Genomic DNA, 20883 nt, shown 5'->3' with positions numbered 1-20883 from the left:
CATAGCGAGAAGAGAAGAAAAGTCTCCTGAAGATAGCTACAAATGGACGACCACGAGGGACCCGACTACTAGGATAACCCAAACTACGATGGGGAGACCAGGTGCGGAAAGACCTTCAGCGCATGGGGACATCAATTGACCAAGCAGCAGACAGAAAACAGTGGAGACAACTTGTTGGCGAGGAAAAAACCAACTTAGGTTTGAATGGCCAAGAAGGTAAGGTAAGGTAATATTAAAGAAAAGTACCGGGGGACAAAGCTCGGTATAGATTATTTAGATTGTAAAAACATAAAGTAAACTCACGTTTTATTTACAACTTTTGGTTTAAAAAAAAAGACAAGACAAATGGAAATTTGCTAGTCTCAGTCTGCAGTTTGCAGGTTTGCTCCAGTCTTATTTTAAATCCAGAGTTGCATCAACAGCAATAATGATTCTTATTCCTGTGTCCAGTTTTAAATTTAGAATGTCGGTTTATGAGTTGGTTTTATGTCGGTATAGTACTAACAGAAAGGAAACACAGACACTTAAATAACATGATCTCTTTTATTATATTATACACACAAACTTGATCTTACCGATTTAACAATCTGCATGTTATTATACATAAATACATGCAAAGTAGATTAACTTTATATACAAACCTTTCTGTAATTGACTTCTCCTAACTACCAACAATGTACACTTTACACATAACGATAAAATGAATATAACTTAACAAAAATATATCATTACTGACTTCAATATGAATATCAACCAAATAGAATAAACAACAAAATTATAAACAAAATTTGAGATTAAAACATATTTTCATACACCTAAAAAGCGATATGATTTACAAAACTACAACACTTTACTAAGCCGGCTCAATAATATATAATTATCGTAACAATCTATAAAAATATTTGTTCATTAATGGTTAATAAATCTCGAAGAATACCTAAAGATATAAAGATCATTTCTATCACATATTTACCATAGGTAAGTCTAACTCGTAGTATGGAATAACAAAGAAAATATAGTTGATTTCAGTGGCGTTTGTTCAAACTCTACACGATGTCAGACTTCCAGGCTTTATTGCTCTAAGGAAACCACACTTTTGAAGGCCACTAGGACGATTATTATAAAAATACATTTTACTTCTAGTCACATATATATTGGAGTTACAGCACTTCATTAAAAAGTTTCCTACATAACATTATTGCGAGAAGATATTCGTTGACAATACAAGAACATGTAGGAACATAGAGAGCTCGGATGAAGGCATGATTAAAAATGTTTATACGGTAAAATGTTTGGTCGAGAAAATTGGTCCAGGTAGTACAATCTAAAAAGGTAGCATCCGCTAAATGTTTTGAAGGAAGATGGAAAACTTCAAATAAGCTTTAAATTAGAACACGTGTATCAATAAGATAAAAATTTGCGATAAATTGGTTGTCAAAACTTACAAAGACAACATAAAAATAAATAGCTTTACATCACTTACTCAAAACTAAAAAGTATACGTACATACAAATATTTTATTATATTTAGAATCTAAATATAATCAACTCTTCTGGAATGTACAAAACATATAAAACTAATGAATATGTCAATATTTTTCACTAATATCTATTCTCTTGACTGGTACAAGTCAGTCAGAAAAGTCTCAAGGACGGGTGCGCTCGCAGGTACACTGGCATATTTATTGCTTGCAGTTCAGTTGTTATTGCCGGCGGGAGGGTTGTTGTTGGGTGTGGTGGGGGAACCGATGTTGTCAATCTCGCGTTGAGCTCGGGAAATCTTCACTTTGTCCCTGGGAGTCGTGTCTTCACCAGTCTCCATAGCAAACATCTTCATCTTCTCTTTGAAGCTCAACTTCTCCGGGACTTTGGCTGACATCATCTTCTGATTCTGCTGCTCGAGCAACCTTCGCTGACGAGGGTCTCTACACAATAAACACAGAATGAAAAACAGATACTAGGGATGAAAGCAATAGAAGCTAGTTTTAAATGCATTCCCATTTGTTTGTTAGGTACTTAAGAGTTATTAAAAACCCAAACAAACAACAATTAATTGTTAGTTTATAGTACAGTAGTCTTAAGGTCTAAATAAAAATCATAGATCAAAATTATGTGTACTCCAGTCAAAATGTGGAATTTTATAAAAATCAAAGTAAAAAATTTTTTAAATTTTAGCACTGGCTTAGTGGAGTAAAAAAATAAAATACACAACTAAACGGTATCAGAAATCTTTCTTACACATACATTCTCCCATTAGTTATCTATGTGTTTTTGTCAGTTAGCCAACATCAAGTACATACTTGTAAACCTCCTGTGCTCCGATCACTCCGGGCGTTGTTCCTGTGAAAGTAGTGTCCGGACTGGTTGGAGAAGCCAGCATTGTTTCCGCCTCATTTATGAAATTCTGCAAAAAAACCAAACAAGTTAGCTAGCAAAATTGTTACCAACTTACAAAAAAAATGTTTCAATTGATGATGGATTTTAAAGATACGTAAGTTCACAGGGGCAATTAAAGACTCCACATTTACAAAAATTTTATACTTAATCTGATCGGATTGTGTAATTCTGTTCAATATAACAACTAGAAACAAGCATGGTTTTCTTGTACAGAACTAGTTGGCAGAAAACCTCCAAAACAGGTACTTAATGAGTAAAACAGAATGACTTTAGTCGATTCTGATAAAAGATGCTTTTGAATTATGCAACCAGTGAAAAATAGAGAAAACCACAATAAAGAACACAAGAAGTGAATTTTTAACTCGGTGTATCACTTACGTTGGGATCTTCCCGGATATTATCAAGTGGTGGGGGTGGCAGGTTGTTCACTGTGGGTGGTGACGGGTCTTGGAATGACACCCGCTTGGCCCCACCAGTGTTGTTATTGTTATTGTTGCTGATGTTGTTATTGTTGTTGACAGGAGTGACGGGGCTACGACCCTGTGTCTGGCTCATCACCTGGAAGCTACTGCCCCGTTCCGGGGGTGGCGGGGGGCTGTAACCATTGTACTGAGAGGGTGGTCGCGGTGGGGTTCCTTGGCTGTTGGCTTGATTGTTGATCTGTTGCTGCCTAAGCTCTTCATCCTATCGACAAGAGAACACATTATAACTAAAAAAAGTAAAAGTTTTTTGTATAGTTAAGACTAGGGATGGTCAAGTCTCGAAATTTCGGGAAATTTTCGGGAAATTTTCAATCTCGTTACACGAGACGAGATTACTTTTTGGCCGAGATTTTTATCGAGACGAGAATAAAAAAAATAAAATAAAAAAATAAGAACGCCTGCAGAAAGTCAATGCAATACCCGCAATACAGGAGCGTGTTGTAGTTGCGTTTCCTTTTCGAAGGCATTCTTATTTAATTAATTCTTTTAATGTAAATATTACTTTAATTCTTTTAATGTAAATATTACTTTAATTCTTTTAATGTAAATATTACTTTCATTATTTTAATAATATTACTTTAATAACATTTGAGAAGTTTTGTTAAGTGTAAGCAGTGTGAGGAATGTTTTATTACTATAAAAAAGTCAAAACAAGTAACTATTTTATAAAAATTAATATTGCTTTTATTTTATGATTTATTTTATTTTAGGATAAGTTGAACTCTATCCTAACTGATATCACCATGTTTCCTAATCGTAGGCATTTTTAATAAGTTAGGCGTGATTAATAAAAAAATGTTATGCTGATGTTATTTAATGAAAGATTGTAAATATTCTTGCCTATTATCATTATTTTAGTATTTAAACAGTCATCTAACAATGTTACAAAATCAGGTAAAAATTTCGAACGTGCATTTCCCGTTGTGTATGAGAAGAGAAATCTCGTCTCGATCTCATCTCGAAATTTTATGAGAAATAAAAAATCTCGTCTCGTCTCGTCTCGAACTAAAAATCCAATCTCGTCCATCCCTAGTTAAGACAATATGTGAAATTTTTATTCAAACAAATATTTTAGCCGTACATTCTTATAACATACTGATGATCATGGATAACTTGTAATAAACTAAAGAAACCTATTAATGCATCTAGTTAAACATGTGGGTAATGATCAGTAACATCCCACGTGACCATGCTCAGTGCTACCTGGGGACTGGCTCCATCATTGAATTCCATCAAGTTCCAGAACACGAATATAGTAAAACACTAATTTACTGACAAGTCAGCTGGAACCAGTTGTTGTTTTAATAGACACTAAGTATTCTCTGGCTCCTGATATGGGGTCTCAATTGTCAATTTAACCAAAAGACGTTACCTGAAATTATTTTTTAAAATTTATATGTATATAGTAGAACAACATTGTTGGGACTTGGGAGTCAAAGATATATTTTTAAGACCTATTCTGGCTGCAATACACTTACTCTTCGTTTCAATCGAGCTTCGGCCTCCATCTCTGCTTGTTTCATTCTCATATCTTTTAATCTTCTCAGCCTCTCCTTCTCCTCCACTCCAGGTCTAAAGTACAAAACAGATCATGATAAGTAACTAACAAAGAGCGAGTTGTTATATAAAATTAACATTTATGTTTTTATTCCATCACTATTTAAATTGTGTTTTTTACGAGAACATATTGGTTTTATGTGTTTACTACCAAACCAGAGACTATGTGTGGTTTATTTGTGTTCTGGTTTGGCTGGCATAAATATGCCGTATCAGCCATGACTAATTATTATAAATAGGTATGGTATATATGTATTATAAATTGTTTTTACCTTCATGAAATTGTATTATAATATGATTTTAACTGTGATCAAAAACAATTTTTTCACCCGAACTCTCATTGTGCCTAGGCTAGTTACTCACCCTGTAGGTGTGGTAGTGATGGGGTAGTTGTTAGCAACAGAGGTAGTGGTGGGGGGCATGGTGGTGCGGCCCACAATGCCGTTCACCTGTTGGTGGGAGGGAGGACGTGAGGCAGCAGGTGACGGGGATCCTGCTATCCCGTGTTGTTGCATTTGTTGTTGATGCATCTGCTGTTGTTGTTGATGCATCTGTTGCTGTTGGTGCATCTGCTGCTGCTGTTGTTGGTGCATCTGCTGCTGCTGTTGTTGGTGCATCTGCTGCTGCTGCTGTTGATGCATCTGCTGCTGCTGTTGTTGATGAATCTGTTGCTGTTGCTGTTGGTGTTGTTGCTGCTGCTGTCTTCTCTCGTCCTGCTGTCTCGCAACTCTCAACAGTCCTTGCACTCTCTCTGAGCTTTCCTGAAACAATACACTTTTTATTTAATTTCATGATACAAAGAAAAGCCTAAGATATCCTTAACCAAAGTGTCATTTAATATTGTAATACAATTGAACTATAAAACAAATAAGCTATTGTTGTATTGTGTTGCTATTGTTGTGCTAGTTGGGAAAAACTGCAAAACACATTTTAGGTTAAATATAAAACAATACTACAAAACCGAAATAGATTTTGGAATTGTTTATCTCGTAAAGTACTATTGGAAAATAACAACTTTAAAACGCCGACTTTAAATTCAGGCCAATTATAAATTTTGTGAAAACAAAAACAAAACCTGCTGTAAATCTTGTCCATAACAAATAATTATTTTCAGTATTTTCTTACATTTTACACTATTTGATCCTTACTGACTTTTTGCAAAACTTCTGTTGAAAACAGAGTTGGATTGATGTAAACTGTTGTTTATTGCACACTTTGCCAACTATAATGTATAAAAAATACTTTTGTATTTTGTCTATATTTTCTCTAATATCTGTAGTATGGATTTGAGGCAGTTTCAAACCCATTGCGAGCTGATAGAGCAAGAGACTTTGGTACCCGAGGTCCCGGGTTCAAATCCTGCCAATTACCAATAATGCAGAGACCCCCTCTCTATGCCTAGGTTGCAGTAACTAGTAACATGGAACACAATTCCGGGCTATAACCTAGGAAAACAAAAGTTGTAAGCCCACTCACCGTGTCTTCCTCCTCATCTTCCTCTGCTTCCTCCTCCGCTCTCCGCTCAAACTCCTTCTCCAGCCGGAGCGCGCGGAGTTGTTCCTCCTGCTGCGGGTTGCGTGTGGAGCCTAGAGCCGTCAACTCCGCAATCTGCTGGTCCCGCCACTGTCTAACAGCCTCCTTGCGCATCAACATCTCCTACAACAGACCATACCTCAGACACTCTATTCCCACAAGTTGTCGCCAATTGAATTGGGCACTGTCTGAGCGTGTCGCCGTCAATCACCAATTTATGTTGTATAAAGCAACTTTTAAAAATCCTAACTTTAAAGGTACAACATATTGTAAACTATTTCTTCTTTTATGTTATTAAAAATAAAAAGATAAAATAGAATTTTGATAACTTACTCTGTAAGTGTATCATTCAAATACTTTCAATTTGAATAAAAAATTGGATATAGATGATCCATACAGATAGGATGTCTACTTCATTGTCAAAAAGTCAATGATTCTACATACCATTTAGATGTATTTGGAACAATTAAACAGACCACAGCCTCATAAATATTACTGGCCATTAAATTCACCCTGAGTTACAATTTGTCACTAAATGTAAACCCACTAATTAATTTAAAATTTTGACTTTATTTCTGGGTTTTAAAACTCACAAATGTGTGTTCAAATAGTTGTAAGATTAATCTCTGAACAATTGAATTGACAAAGTTTTAAGCTTGCAACATGTGTGATAGGCATTTTGAATTTAACTTATAAGCTATGTGGTCTCTTTGAATTGTACACACTACAGGACTAGGCGACCCTTCCAAACCAATCTTGAACAGACTATCACTGTATTGATAGTGAGTCACTTTTAAACTATATAAGTTTCTGAATCATAATGGTTTTGGAATATTTGTTACCTTTTCCTTCTCCTCTTTCTCCCAGGGGTTGGTGCCGTGCAGATAAGCGTTGTTGGTTCTGTTCTGCTGAGCCTGTGCCGGGTAGTAGCCCCCCCTTGGAGGATCACCCATGCTGGCTGCGTATCTAGGGGGTTGGTAGAGGGGGTGAGTGGTGGCCGGGGGTGGAGGTGGAGGTGGTGATTCTCTCTTGACCATCGGACGGATGTTGGGTGGGTAACCTCCACCATTGCTGTAGCCTGGCTGGTGCATTGGCCCTTGCTGGATAGGTCCTTGGTTCATCTGAAAATCAATAATGTTATAACACTCACATTCCTTTCATATTAATCTGCGCACAAAGGTGGGCAACACTGTCTCAATGACTCAATGTAATAATAAAGATAGAGCCTATTGGTCACATTTTCATTCTGTTCAAGGTCAGGAGTCCATTCAGCTTTTATTATATGGAAAAAATCACATTTTGCATAGTGAAAATTTTCATTATTTTTAAACATTAACCGGACAAGTAATACCATAGACTAATCAAAACAATTAGACTTCTCATCACATTGTAAATTTTGAAGCTTGTTTTTGCTAGTTCATGTGGTAGTGCCAAAGAAATTTTGTTTATATTATTTTACGGTTAGTTACTCAATTTGTGATTTACTGTTTGGTGAGGTTTTTGATGTCTGAAAACACAACCTCTGCAGTAAACCGTACATAAATAACAACAAAATTGTCTTCAGCTGTTCCATAAGGAGGGAGCATGTTTTGTTCTGCATTTCGGTGGTGAGGTTTCACAGGTAATATCTCACCTGCAGTCTGGACTGTGGAGAGGTGAGTCTCAACTCTCGTCTGCGGACTTCCTCAGTCATCTCCTGCAGCTTGGCCTCCTGACGCAACATGTCCCTGGACGACTGAGACCTCGGCGCCATGCCCTGCCACATCACCATCAGACCACATGTTAAATTTGTAGCCAGTTGTAGGGTAAAAATCAATACAGTTGTATTAAGCCATTATTTTGATGTAAATTACTATTTTCTCTCAGTTGCACTAAGTTTTAAATCAGGCCAAACTGAAAGTACAACTTATTGTAGAATGTGGCAAATTTTATGTTATATAACAAAAACTAAGAAATAAATGTTTTTACTGAAGCACACTTTGTAAACGATTTAGTTAACTAAATTATTTTAATTTCTAGCGAATTTCCTTACAGGAAAGTAGCTATTACCGTAGGTGGCAAAGACCCAGGACTGATTTACTTTTTAATTTTTAAGTACCAATGGCTGAAAACACTGTTTATTCAAATTTTTATACAAGTGTCCTTTGACAATAGCAAATCTATTCAAAGTGTCTGTTATACCTATATGATTACAAGTAGTGTCAAAGAACCTTTATTGTTATTTCTAATAACAGCTCAGCACTGTAAATATTTAAATAATTCACTAATCGATTATTTTGTCATCCACGCACCTGTTGCATGTGAGGAGGGGGCAGGTATGCAGAGGTCGGTCGTGCCTGTGGCTGTTCAGGGGGCCGAGCCGTCGTCAGTGATGACTGAGAACCGCGGAGATTCTTCTGGAGCTGAGCCGGACTTCTACAACAAGTTATTAAATTTATTAAATCTGGAATATAAGTATTAAGAGTTTGAAAAAAAACCAAGTTTGAATGTATAATAAAACCTGTACAGTAGACCCTCTCTTAACCATCCCAGAACCAATCATTACTCAGATTAACAGCCTCTGTCCAGGTGAAAATAGACAAATTATCTGTCCCGAGGTGTTAAAGTGTTTGTATAGCACTGTTCAGAAATTAACTCAGAAGTCTTTTAGTGTTTTCTATTTGTTGGCCTAGTACAAAGTAATGTGTAAAACAGTTTTGGGCTTGAGCCTTCATTGTAGAATGTGAAGGAGGGACATAAAACAGCAAAAAAAACAAAAAAAAAAAAACAGATAGTCTTAGCCAACAACGATGTAACACGGCCCACTCAATTCTAGACTCATTTTCATTTCAAATTGAATACACCCGAAAAACGCTGAATTGCATCCCCATCTCAATGGGTAATAATAACAGCTATATTTTCTATAGCTACCAACCTCTCGTCCTGAGGACTAGGCAGTTTGCCTCGACCGGAGCCCTGGTGTATGAACCCGTTCTGTATCTCTTGGTTGCGGTAGATGCTGAGGTTCTGGTAGAACCTCTCCCCGTTTTCCCCCGTCGTAGGACTGTTCTGCTGCTGGTACTGCTGGTGTACGTGTTGTTGGTAGGAGGAGGGAGGCACGTGTGGATGTAAGTGGGGAGGTTGGTTGGCCAGACTAGGGTTGGAAGCCTGTCGGCCGAGGTTCCCTGGAAGGTTGTTACCTCTATGCTCTGTGAGGTTCTGACTGGATCTAAACAAAATGTACGGTTAATGATGAAGGGCAAAAAAGTAATAACATTTTTCGTCCTTATTAAACGAATGGAGGAGAAGATTGTTTACAGCGTTTTAATGAATATGCAAGATAATTTCAAAAATGTCTCTTAATAGTTAATACCCTGATAAACAGCGGCAAACAGCTGTTTTCTGAACTAAATCCTTGCGTGGGAAGTTCGTTAAAACAGTGTAGTGTGGCTTAAAATTCTTTATCACCAGTAAGGTAGAGAGTTACCTAGAGCGCAGAGTCGTGGGTGGTGGGATGCTGGTGGTTGAGGAAGTGCGACTGTACCCAGGGTTGAAGACCTCGTGTTGTCTCCCCCCCACCATAGTGGCCCCCCCTCCGTGTACCTCGTGGTTACCACCTGCGAAAGATCACATGTTACTCACCATACTTACGTTACATAGTTGCCATTATAGGTTTCAAATGTAGTAATCTCATGCTGTATATGTTTCTCTATTGGCAAATATTATGATACATTATAATACAATTTTTGATACAATGTGATAGAAGAGCAAAAATTAGAAAATAAAAATGTTATGAAATAAACAGTTATTTTATAATCTTCAAATCTTTCCGTTGACTAATCTCACACAGTTTAAGATTAACTCTCTGTATGTTAACGTGTATATAATAAATATCCGACAATCATTGCTCCTTGTAACTTATGTTAAATTAGTGAATGCTGCTGAGGCTGCACATGGTCTAAAAAATTTGCATATGGAAAGACTGGGCAAGTTGTGTGTTTGTAGTTTTCAATGTAGACACTTGACTTTGATCAGTTGTTATTTTAGGTAAAGTTTTCCAGAGAGAGGTTCCACTACATTTATGTGAATAATTTTCACAAGTTGTAACATTAATTTTAGAAAAAAATACAGCTGATATTAAAGTTGTTTTTTGAGTACTTACTGTGCAGGGAGGGGACTGATTTGGAGCTGTGTATCTGAGGGGCATGGGGCGGCAACTGACCCCGGGCACCCAGGTTCTGCTGTTCGCTCAACACCCGCGATGGCAGATCTCTTTCGCTCATACGTCGGGGGCCTGCGCAAACACAACCGATCAACTAAAATACTCTCCTTATCAGGCATGCACTATGGTCTTTTGGTGAATGAAGTATAAATCCCATCTATATAGCAGCTGTAGCCCATCTATCTAAATACAATGGGGGTTTTCTCTGTAACGTAAATTTTTCACCTGTCCTACTTAATTCTTACGATTGAGGTGTAATTTAAAAGCTTATGATCCAGCCCATGAACTGGAAAAATAAAAATAAAAATATAGTAATTAAAAAGCCACTTTCCTATAGCGCTTACCCCCCTATCCTTGGATTTCTTTGTAGAAGGCACTTTCAAAGGTCCAGTGTTGTGCTGCTGCTGAGCAACTTTTTTACTACGGTTTAAAATGTGAATTGTTATTTTGACAGCTGATTGTATATTTTCTAATCATCAAATAACTGTAATAAAAAACCTATTTTTTTATAGTGATGTTTTCTTGAATATTGAATTTTAGTTAGGAATCAGTTTTTAGGAGGTTAAAAAATACTGCATTGTTTGTTTAGCCTCCAGAGTTTATAACTTGATTAAAATGCACAATTTAGGCACGGGCTTCCTTGTTTATAAATAAATTTATAAAAGAAAACAATCTCAGAGCTGTTTATGGGTACCGGTAGGTAGATTTATCTAATTTCTTCAAATAAGTATCACTTTTGTTATTCAAGTTATCTCAACAATTTTAATAATCTCAAAAGAACAATTACTGTTGAAAGAAAATAGACACATTGAAACAACATCAAACATTGAAAAAAAGAAGGTAAAGGAACATTCACATGCTGATTTTCCATGCAAATTGGTAGCATGCCATATTTATATAGTAATATAGTAAACATTCACAAAATAATGTATAATAAACAAAAATTTAACCAATTATTGGAACAAGATGTGTTTTTTCTAGCAATTCTTTTTTGTGTAAAAAAAATATATTTTATAACCAACACAAATATGAGAAAAAGAAATCATAAAACAGCTGGGAGCTGTAGGTCCGTGCTCTACGACAACATCGAGGCGTGCAACGCCACCTAGAAGCAAAAGATTCTCACAGCTTACTGATAGACTCTTGCTTCTCACTGGCCAGGAGCGAAGTAGGCACAGAGTTCCTGCGAGAACGCCAATCACCCTCGTCCGTTGTCAGCACAGTAAACACGCCTTCTCTAGGATTCACCTCAGAAAATCTCCAAGGGGCAACAACAAGCATCTTCTGGTCGATTTTCTTCATTCTCTTTAATTTGCGACCCATTCCATCTCCTGTTCTATGAATTTTCCTTAAACTATCTTTTACCACGCCGGTATCAAGTTTTTCAGTCTTGAAACAGAATTCGGATTTATGCGCCGCTTCATCAACGCTTAACCATTTCCTAACATTCTTATCCTTAAGGATGTCTTCTTTCAAACCATACTGTTTACTGATTTCCTCTGATGTACAAAAATTCCCTCTTCTCTCCCTGAAGCCATTCAAACGTTTTGAGCCGATAACGCTCATAACACCGACTTTGTCATCTTCTTGTGTCTCTTCAGGCTGACTGCTTTCACTGTCGATACTCCCCAAGTCAACAAAACTGTAATGTTTCTTCAAACCGGGTTTTTTCGATTTCATCATCTCTATTTCATCAACACTTATAGATTTCTTTTTCAAATCTATTGATTTAGGATTAGAATCTGATTTTGTGCAGCTGTCTAAGCTTAGTGACATTTTCTTGAAATCTTTCATCATATGCAATCTTCTATTAGAGGAATCTCCGTTAGGATAGGAACTATGGTTACTTGTTTCAGGCTCATTTGTTAAATCTATGCTATCAGAAGTCTGTGTCCAACTATTAAATCTAATACCTCTCGCACGAGGATTCGAAAGGTAACTTTCTGTGTCTGGGTTTTCATAATTGCCCTCTAAAATTATGTCTTCCACTAAATCACTTTGGTCAGGAACATAATTCACTTTTTTATCTGCACCACTGACATCAACATGACTATCTTCTAATTTCCTACTTTCTTCAAAATCTGTTTCGATCTGCTCATTACCTAACTCTTTTAACACAACATTTTGTTGTCCAATGTCCAGTAGTCTATCCATACTGAAGCCAACAGGATGTAAACCCTGAGAGGTAAATATAACTTGAAAGCGAGGAGAAGTATTGTCTGTTTCTGCAGGAGGTTCAGGAATGATAAGTTCTTCTGTGGAAGGATCTGCCCAACTATCATTTACTTTGATAATGTTTGGCTCAGATTTGTAGCTATTCCTGTTCAATCCACCTCTACCTCTGTTTCCTCTATTGAAGGGTCCTCCCCTACCTCTGATAATCCCCGCTTCACCCATCCTTGAAAAATGTTTAGCTAGAGCTGCAACTCTTCCACAGCCAAATTGCAGCATTTCTTCTTCACTGCTGGAATTATTTTTTGATTCACTCGATGAACTGTTTTTTAATGAAGATAGGTCAAGCTTTAACATATCTGAAAGAAAATCACTCATTTTGCTCTGGGTCGTATCATTACACGTTTCTCCTCTTCCAAAAGCAGAAATCCTTTTTAAGAATCTTCCGGAAACAATTTCATCAAGTTCCTTCAGCGCTCTATCCCTCTCTTCAGCTGAGAGTTTTGAAGTTGGTGCATGAACAGGACTGTTATCATAAGTTGAGAAGTTTCCTTTAACAGATACCGGTTTCAACGTTAGTGTTCCTGACGACACCGAGCTAGAATCTGTCGACTTTGGTGAAAAAGAGCCATTATCACAACTACACTCAGAAGTCGATGTTGAAGACACAACTGCCTCTAAAATCTCTTTATAACATTCCGTTTGTCTTTCATTAAGGTTGTACACACGAATTTCTTCACTAAACAAATCTTTGTAGCTCTGTTCATCATCCGCCATCTTCCACTCCCCAGATTTGGACAAGTAAAAGTCACTCTTACATCTTTTCAAACCAGGAAGAGGAACCCATTTGCCATTTTCTTCCTTTGTGATGTTTTCCAAGCTTCTGTTCAGCCATTTGGGACTCATCTCAGTACTCTGGTCTTTTTTATGGTACCGAACCACGTCTGCCTTAGGATTTTTGAACTCACTGCCAATCTCATTTTGGCCAACAGTATCTCTAGAATGGCTGATGGCATTTGCATCTTCTGAATCACAGTTGACCAACTTGGCTTGGTGTTGCTGGAAGATGTCTTCGCATAGGCACAGATCGTTGTCCGGAGGTATTTTGTAGCACTTGACTCTGTTTGTAGGCACGGGCACAGTAAGCAGATTTGTCTCTGTGTTGGGAGTGACAGACGCCACTTCAATACGGATCTCTGGGATGTTGTTCTCCAGATGTTCGGAAAGTGTTTGAGTTTGACAGGACTGACTGAGGGAGGGGGGAGAGTTGAGATAGGGGTACGGTTCCTCCGCTAGACTTGATAGAGAAGTTTTGCGGGCAGCTGAAAGCCACATGTTAGTAAGACGAGGAAAGCAATGTTATATTTGAGATTTTGCTAGAGGAAATGATGTAACATTTATAGTTTTAAATTACTCAATGATTTGTAGACAGTTAGGTTCACAAATCATATACAGGAAAATTGTTAATGGCAGTTTAATATAATTTTAATTTCATTACAATTTTTGCACATAGAATGTTAACATGCATTTACAAGATTCCTATATTAAATTAGATCTTGTCAGTTTCCCCATTTGTGTTAGGGAAACTTATAGTCAATGTCTTTAGAGTTGATACTCTAAAGAGTGAACTAATGATATGATGAAATGTATAACTAATTTTAAAAGTTCAAAAAGGCCAATATATAATAAATTGTTTAAAAATTAGTTATACATTTCACCATTCATTGCCAATATCTCCAATATAAGTTACCTAATGATATGATTTGATACTAGGAGAAAATGTGTATAGGCTAACCATTTTAGTTGGTAAAAAACATTTTATTCTAAAACAGTAATTAATATGTATGCATTTGAAGGGACGGTCTGTAAGACAACAATCAATTTTATTAAGGTTAACGACCTTTCAGGAACAATAAAAGACAAAATTCTGTTTATACTTGATTCAACTGTTATTACCGGTAACACAATTTTATTAGTAACCCTATCCAATGCTAGCATGAGCAGTCAGTAAGTAATTCCCAATTCATTATTCCTCCAATGCCACCAGCTGACTCCCACTGGTTCCTTGACATGGAGTGTTTTCTCTTCTCATCATTGTTCCCAAGGTTCAGTACTTGCTAATTGTACGCTTAAAATTAAAACTTGGGAACCAACAAATGAACATGTTTTATGAAATCATTATACTATTTTACTCATCTCAAGAAGAAATATGAATGTACAGAAATAATATCCATTCTATCAATTGATTGATTTTAGAAAAGAGTTCTGCTCTCATAGAAGGGCAAATCAGCACAAATAAAATCCACAAAACAACAAAATTTAATAAATGTTTATGACTAAGAAATTCGGAGAAAAATTTGATAAACTCGTGTAAAACAATGAGGACAATTTATGTGTTGGTTCTAAGATTTCAACAACATATTTATACTGTACCAAAAAATATGATTCTAAACACTCAAATTAATTCTAGGATGAAAAAGAAATCAAACAATTATATTTTAACAACACAACTATAATTTTTACTGTTATGTATAATTTGTCAATTTTTTGTGTGTGTATCCCTTATCCTATGTTTTCCGAAACTAGTGTAACATAAACATTAGACAGGGAGGTTGTCAGGATTGGTTGAAGTTGGTGACAGTTTACCTCGTGTCATGACGGGCGATGGTTGTGACAGCAGTGTTGCCAACCCGTGATAGATGGCTCCCTGTTTTGCCACCTCCAGTGTTACCACCGGCCCCGTCCTCACCAGGTACTCTGCGGCCCTGCAGACAAAACACATCAGGTTTAAGACACAAAAAATTAAAAATTTAACTAATTAATACAGGTATTTCTGGATAAAAGCGCTGCTGGTTTACAAATTTTTTGCTCAAACGTGACTTATAATTTTCTTTTAAGCTGATCATTGTTTGGTTAAATAAAGGCAAACTTGGATCTCTTCAGTATGCAGGGAGCGGCCACGCATATGAGACTCAATCCAAATTTTGTATTTGTACCTAGGAATAGGCTGCATAAAACAGACTCTACTCTACAGTATTTATAAAATCATTAAAATTTTATAACAAAATTCTGAAAAGGTTCAAAGCCTCCATTTTGGAAGTAAGATTATGTATTTTTTCATGAGAACAATGTTTATACACAATGTTAATGAATTTATGGGTCAACCTGTACTGTGGCTGATTTTGATTTGTAACTTTGTATAAACCATAAACTAAGTCTGTCTCTAAAATGAAGTAATAGCTGGTGAGCCAAAATTAATATTTTTTCTGGAAAATTAAGTTTCTATGAGTTCTGATATGAAGAATTTTGTTTTGTTTTAGGATTTTTATTTACTATAAGCATGGTCATGAATCTACTTTAACTAAATCTTATCTTCTCAACTACTTTACTTATGTTTACCTACTGTGTTAGCCTTTTTAAGGGAAAATCTGAAGCCCTATAATACTATTTTAATTCAAGTTTTGGTTAGTATTAGTCTAGTTTAATCTTTGTACAGCATATTAGTTGTGTATTTAGTTGTTAAATCGTGTCACATAACACTTTTAGATTGATTTACATTACCAGTTTGCCAGTTTTGCTTTCAATGGTGGTTAGCAGGAACACATCTACCACGTATAACAAGATATATCTTAGCTCTGTTAAGAGTCTTTTTTAAATTGAGTTTCACAAAATTAGGCTATGCTGAAAATTTTTTTTCTCATCATAAAATTGTACAAATAAAAAAATGTTGCATAGCATTTTAAAGTTACAACTTACTTCTCCTGAGTGATGCCAACCAAACTTTGACCATCAACTTTCAGCAACTGATCACCTGCTTGCAGTCTTCCATCCTTCAAGAAAGAAAATAAACATCATTAAATAAATATGATAAAAATATAATAGAGACATAAAAATATAAATTAAAAGCCTAAACATATTTTATCCAAAAAGTTAAAGACAAGCCTTTGTTTAACTGAATAAAAGGAAAAACATTAACTTTCATTTATAACTTTTAACTTAATAATTAAAGAAATCTTATACAGGGTGACACAAAGGAACCGGACGTTTTTTAAACAGCTGTTCCATTGTGGTTGCACGTGATAGGAAGATTGAGGTTATGTCATTACCTTCAGTAAGGCTTGCCATTTTTGTTGAAGTGGCTCAGTGGACCATAGACCATCGCGTTTTCGCATACGACACTTTGGTCCGAAATGGTGAATCCGTCGTCAAATCCAGCGGGAATTTAGTCGACATTTTAATATTGAACGCCATGGAACGGTTCCAAGTTGAAATACGCTATTAAGATGGGTTTCAGGGTTCCGAACAACTGGGAAAATATGTAACAAGAAAGAAACCACCAGGCCTTGTAAGAACTTCGAGAACACCCGAAAACATTGCCAGAAAGAGAGCAGTATTGAATGAATGTTTCCTAAGGTGATTTCTCGCTTTGGTGACATGCCGTGGCCGCCAAGATCACCCGGCTTGTCCACTAGTGATTATATCCTTTGGGGGTTTCTTAAGGAGCGTGTTCATGCTCACAAACTACTCTAGGGGATTTGAAGTTTGCAATCATAGAAGATAGGCTATCAATGGCATTGAACCTCCTGACCCGAGTTTCAGATGATTTTCAGACCAGAATGAACATTTGTAGATAAGTACATGGCCGCCACTTGCATGACGTCATTTTCAAATAATGACGGTTTTATAACAAATGGCAAATGTTTACCTCACTATGTACAGTATTAAATCCAGTTTATTCCTTTTAACTACTGTGTACTACTTATTTAAAAAACGTCCGGTTCCTTTGTGTCACCCTGTATAAAAAAATGCTGTACCTAGAACTTTATGTAGAAAATTTGAACTTATTTAGACTATTCGATTTTTCAAACTTATTCTTGGTCATCCATTATCATGTAATTGGATATTTTAGTTGGCCCACAAAAGCAGAATTACAACTGAACAGAGGAACAAGAAAATATTTTCCAAGCGAGTCACCACAGTTCCTGGTCCAAAATTCTTAACCAATTGAAAACACTGATTTGGAATCAATAAACTTTACGAAGTTCACAGTGATCCATAGTTATTGATTGTTCGAGACATCAACATTTTCAACAAATTCATTGAGAATACATATTATATAAGTTAAATAAAATCAATGCTAACACTCACAGCGTCAGCTGCTCCTCCTTTCACAACAGATTTTATGTAAATTCCCAATCTATCTTGGCCAGCTCCCTGTAACAAAAAGGCAAATAATTAAATAAATATGTCTCATCCGAATACAGCAAAATGTGATAAACTTTAACAACAGGTCAATATACTTCCTTGAAAGATTATTACCAACATTTGTTATCACTCCTTCGACAATGAACTTTGAACAAAGAAAAGGTAACTCTTTATTATACTAGTCGGATATCAAGTTAACTAAAAAGTTAACAGTTAGGCCAACTAAGAAAATATAAGGGTGGGATTATTACCAGTGACAATTTTTACACCATTGCCTATGTTATGTACTATGAAAACTGAACATTTATGGTTAAATAATTGGGAACCTTGCAGAGTGGATTGAAACGGTACTACTGTCCTACTTTGTTAAAGATTTTTGATGTCTGCAATAACCTTGCAAAATATTTTAAAAGTATGTGAAATGACGTGTACTCTGATGTGAAAAATGTAAACAAAACATAAACAAAGCAGAACAATAGTAGCAGTGTTGCAGTGACCAGTCTAGTTGACCAGAGTTAAGTAACTGGCCACCACACCCACACCGGGTCTTGACCACTGACCTACAACCACAATGTGAATATGTTCAATACCATGTGTATGGCTTTAAACTACTCAACACTGCTTTACTGGATCATTTAATTAATTGAGCTGCATTGTAACATAACTTTTGTATAAAATTGCACACAACACTTTTTAAGTTACATTTGTCTAACTAGTTTACTAAGGTACTTCACCTTAAAATTATGATAAATAATTAAATATTTATATTTTATTTACCCCATTCCTACAAATAATAATTATTATTTGTTAAAGTGGGATAAATAGAATTAAAATATTTATCACTACTTATCAACATTATAAGAATTACCTTTATAAAAGTTATATATTGATGAATCATCGCAAATGTGATTTAACAGTAAAAAGTCTTGAAGCACCAATGTAGGTTAAAACTGCTCATCTGTATTGTTTCGACTTTTTAAAACCCAAAATATAAAAAAATGACGCCTGGAGATCAGGACATTACCCTTTAATTTTACGTACAACAAAATTGATAGTATACCATGAATATTGTATAACGTTTGATAGTCTACCATGAATATTTTATACCATTCGATAGTCTACCATGAATATTTTATACCGTTCGATAGTCTACCATGAATATTTTATACAGTTTGGATAGTCTACCATGAATATTTTATACAGTTGCATAGTCTACCGTGAATATTTTATACCATTTGATAGTCTACCATAAATATTTTATACAGTTTGATAGTCTACCATGAATATTTTATACCGTTTGATAGTCTACCATGAATATTTTATACCGTTTGATAGTCTACCATGGATGTTTATACCATGCCATTAATCACACAATGGCTCTCACACCATAGTATATTTAGCTCAATGACACAACTATATTCTTGAATAATTGGGCTTCAAACTAAATGATCCTACATAATTAATCAGTGACAAAGCTTAAATCATCTCACTCCATTCTACACTCATGTTGAATTAATAATAAAAAATAAAAAAATATGCATTTGTGGAAAAAATAAATGGATGATGCTATAACTAAAAACAAATTTGAATATATACATAAACTTAAATAATTTATTTATATAAAATACTATGGTGCAATACTCATTGCATTGCCCAGTTTAGGCCTGGGCCTACCAATGGATGATAGATATCCCCAACAACAATGACCTAACCTCCCCCCCCCCCCCGGGGAATTCCTGTGGTGACCCACTCCCCTATCAAGGTTAGGGTTACTTTCGAACCGCTTCCCGGTAACGTGCCGCCTGCCCGCCTACACAACTTTCGCTCGATCTGGCGGTAAAGAACCAATCAGACGTTATCTACGTGACAGCTGGTGATAAGATTGTCACAATGACGGACGTGGTGATAACGATCTCGGTGACCTTCCGTGTAGTGTCACAGTGTGGGAGGCGTGGACACTGGACAGGGAAATGTAGGGAAAGTTCTCACTGTTACCGAGACAAATTCCCAGATCACTAGATCACGACCCGGTAACTCTCGAGTTATGAAATCAGAACGGATCAAGGAAATGATAAATTGAGAGTTGGAGAAATAACTTGACTGAATTACGGGTAAAGGCGGACTACTTGCACTTCGAGTTGGGTCAGATGTAAAGTGTCAACGGATTAGTTCAGGGTAAAATCATATTACATACAATGTTTAGGTCCAATCTTGATAAGATAGTAAAACATTTGTTACTATCTCGTTATTTGCGTTAACATATCCTTGGAATAATTATGGTTTAGTTTACAAGTCCGCGATTGTGTATCGCTGCTCAACTTTTGTATCACACAATGAAACTTGTGAGCTGTTGCACAGCGTTTATGTCAGTAAATATACTAAAAGAGTTCCAAATGAGTCTCATTTGACCAGCGAGGATTTCGTAAAAATACCCTGTTAATAAAATTATCACAAATACACGAAACGAACAACGATATTTACTGAACCGGGAGTGAGTAAAGTTTATTAGCTACTAACTGTGTCCAACCAAAGCTAAAATAATATACTTCTACAGCCATCTCTCAAAGATTACTTGGCAATTTAACTGTTTCTGTAAGTCTTATCACTTTGCAAGTACCATATGTTTAGGCCAGGCGCACACAGGCGATTTTGAGTTGCGCAACAGTTGCCCGACTAATCGGGGGACTGTTGCGCAACTCTCTCGGAGACTCTGAAGTCTAGCGACAGTTGAGCTGGAGTGCGCACACAGGCAACTTTTTAGTCGCGGATCTAGTCTTGAGACGTGTTGGAAATACATTCGTAACAGCGTTCCGAATGGATTTCAATGATAGGTACAGCCGTAGTATGTGCTTTGTTGCTGATGTTTCGCGCGCGAAAGAAAAAGAGAAGATACTGGGTTCATCCCATATATATAGTGAGTGACTTGTGAAAGGACAGTTTCAATGACTTTAAATATAGTCGGCCTCTTCTCAAAAATCCTCATCACGCACACTCATACTTGTAATTTTTTAAAATCTTCACACAACAAGAGAGCAAACACTAGTGACAGTTCTGACCACGAGTAGTTGAACTCCTGGGGTGAGACTGAGCGACACAGCGACTATTTAGTTGCATGTGTGCGCATCTACACTTGTTTCAATGGATACCAAACCTGGAGCGACAGTCCCGCAACAATTCAGTCGCAGAGCAGTCGCTGGCAAATTGGGTCCGGGAACATCGGTTGCAACAGTTGCGCGACTGTCCCCAGACTGTTTCCTTCGTGTGCGCACTCCAATTTAAAACAATGTTGAACATTTTAGTCGGGCAACTGTTGCGCGACTCAAAATCGCCTGTGTGC

General features: G+C 36.4%; 1 protein-coding gene across 5 annotated transcripts in view; it reads right to left on the bottom strand.

The window, feature by feature from the left end:
* Positions 1–524: 524 nt before the first annotated feature.
* Positions 525–20883, bottom strand: part of LOC128988204 (afadin-like) — a 236312-nt gene continuing 215953 nt past the window's right edge. For 3 of the 5 annotated variants that reach the window (XR_008490340.1, XR_008490341.1, XR_008490342.1), the window contains 7 exons: positions 17490–17555; positions 16098–16171; positions 14988–15106; positions 11296–13663; positions 10110–10241; positions 9435–9564; positions 9167–9176 (listed from right to left, as the gene is read on the bottom strand). Coding sequence is in view for 2 of the 5 variants with exons in the window: in XM_054409471.1 (XP_054265446.1) it covers positions 9558–9564; positions 10110–10241; positions 11296–13663; positions 14988–15106; positions 16098–16171; positions 17490–17555 (2766 nt within the window). In the remaining 3 variants the exon portion in view is untranslated. Of the gene's footprint in view, positions 1925–2299; positions 2404–2774; positions 3081–4356; positions 4451–4798; positions 5197–5911; positions 6092–6810; positions 7090–7601; positions 7725–8259; positions 8384–8882; positions 9177–9434; positions 9565–10109; positions 10242–11295; positions 13664–14987; positions 15107–16097; positions 16172–17489; positions 17556–20883 lie in introns of those variants that run through there. The other 2 variants (XM_054409470.1, XM_054409471.1) reach the window with 2 other exon arrangements.

The sequence above is a fragment of the Macrosteles quadrilineatus genome, unplaced genomic scaffold (genome assembly GCF_028750875.1).
Source record: "Macrosteles quadrilineatus isolate MER2022 unplaced genomic scaffold, UCM_ALF_1.0 Scaffold_2__2_contigs__length_208266976, whole genome shotgun sequence".
Lineage (NCBI taxonomy): Eukaryota > Metazoa > Arthropoda > Insecta > Hemiptera > Cicadellidae > Macrosteles > Macrosteles quadrilineatus.
This window is presented reverse-complemented; position numbering and strand designations above follow the sequence as displayed.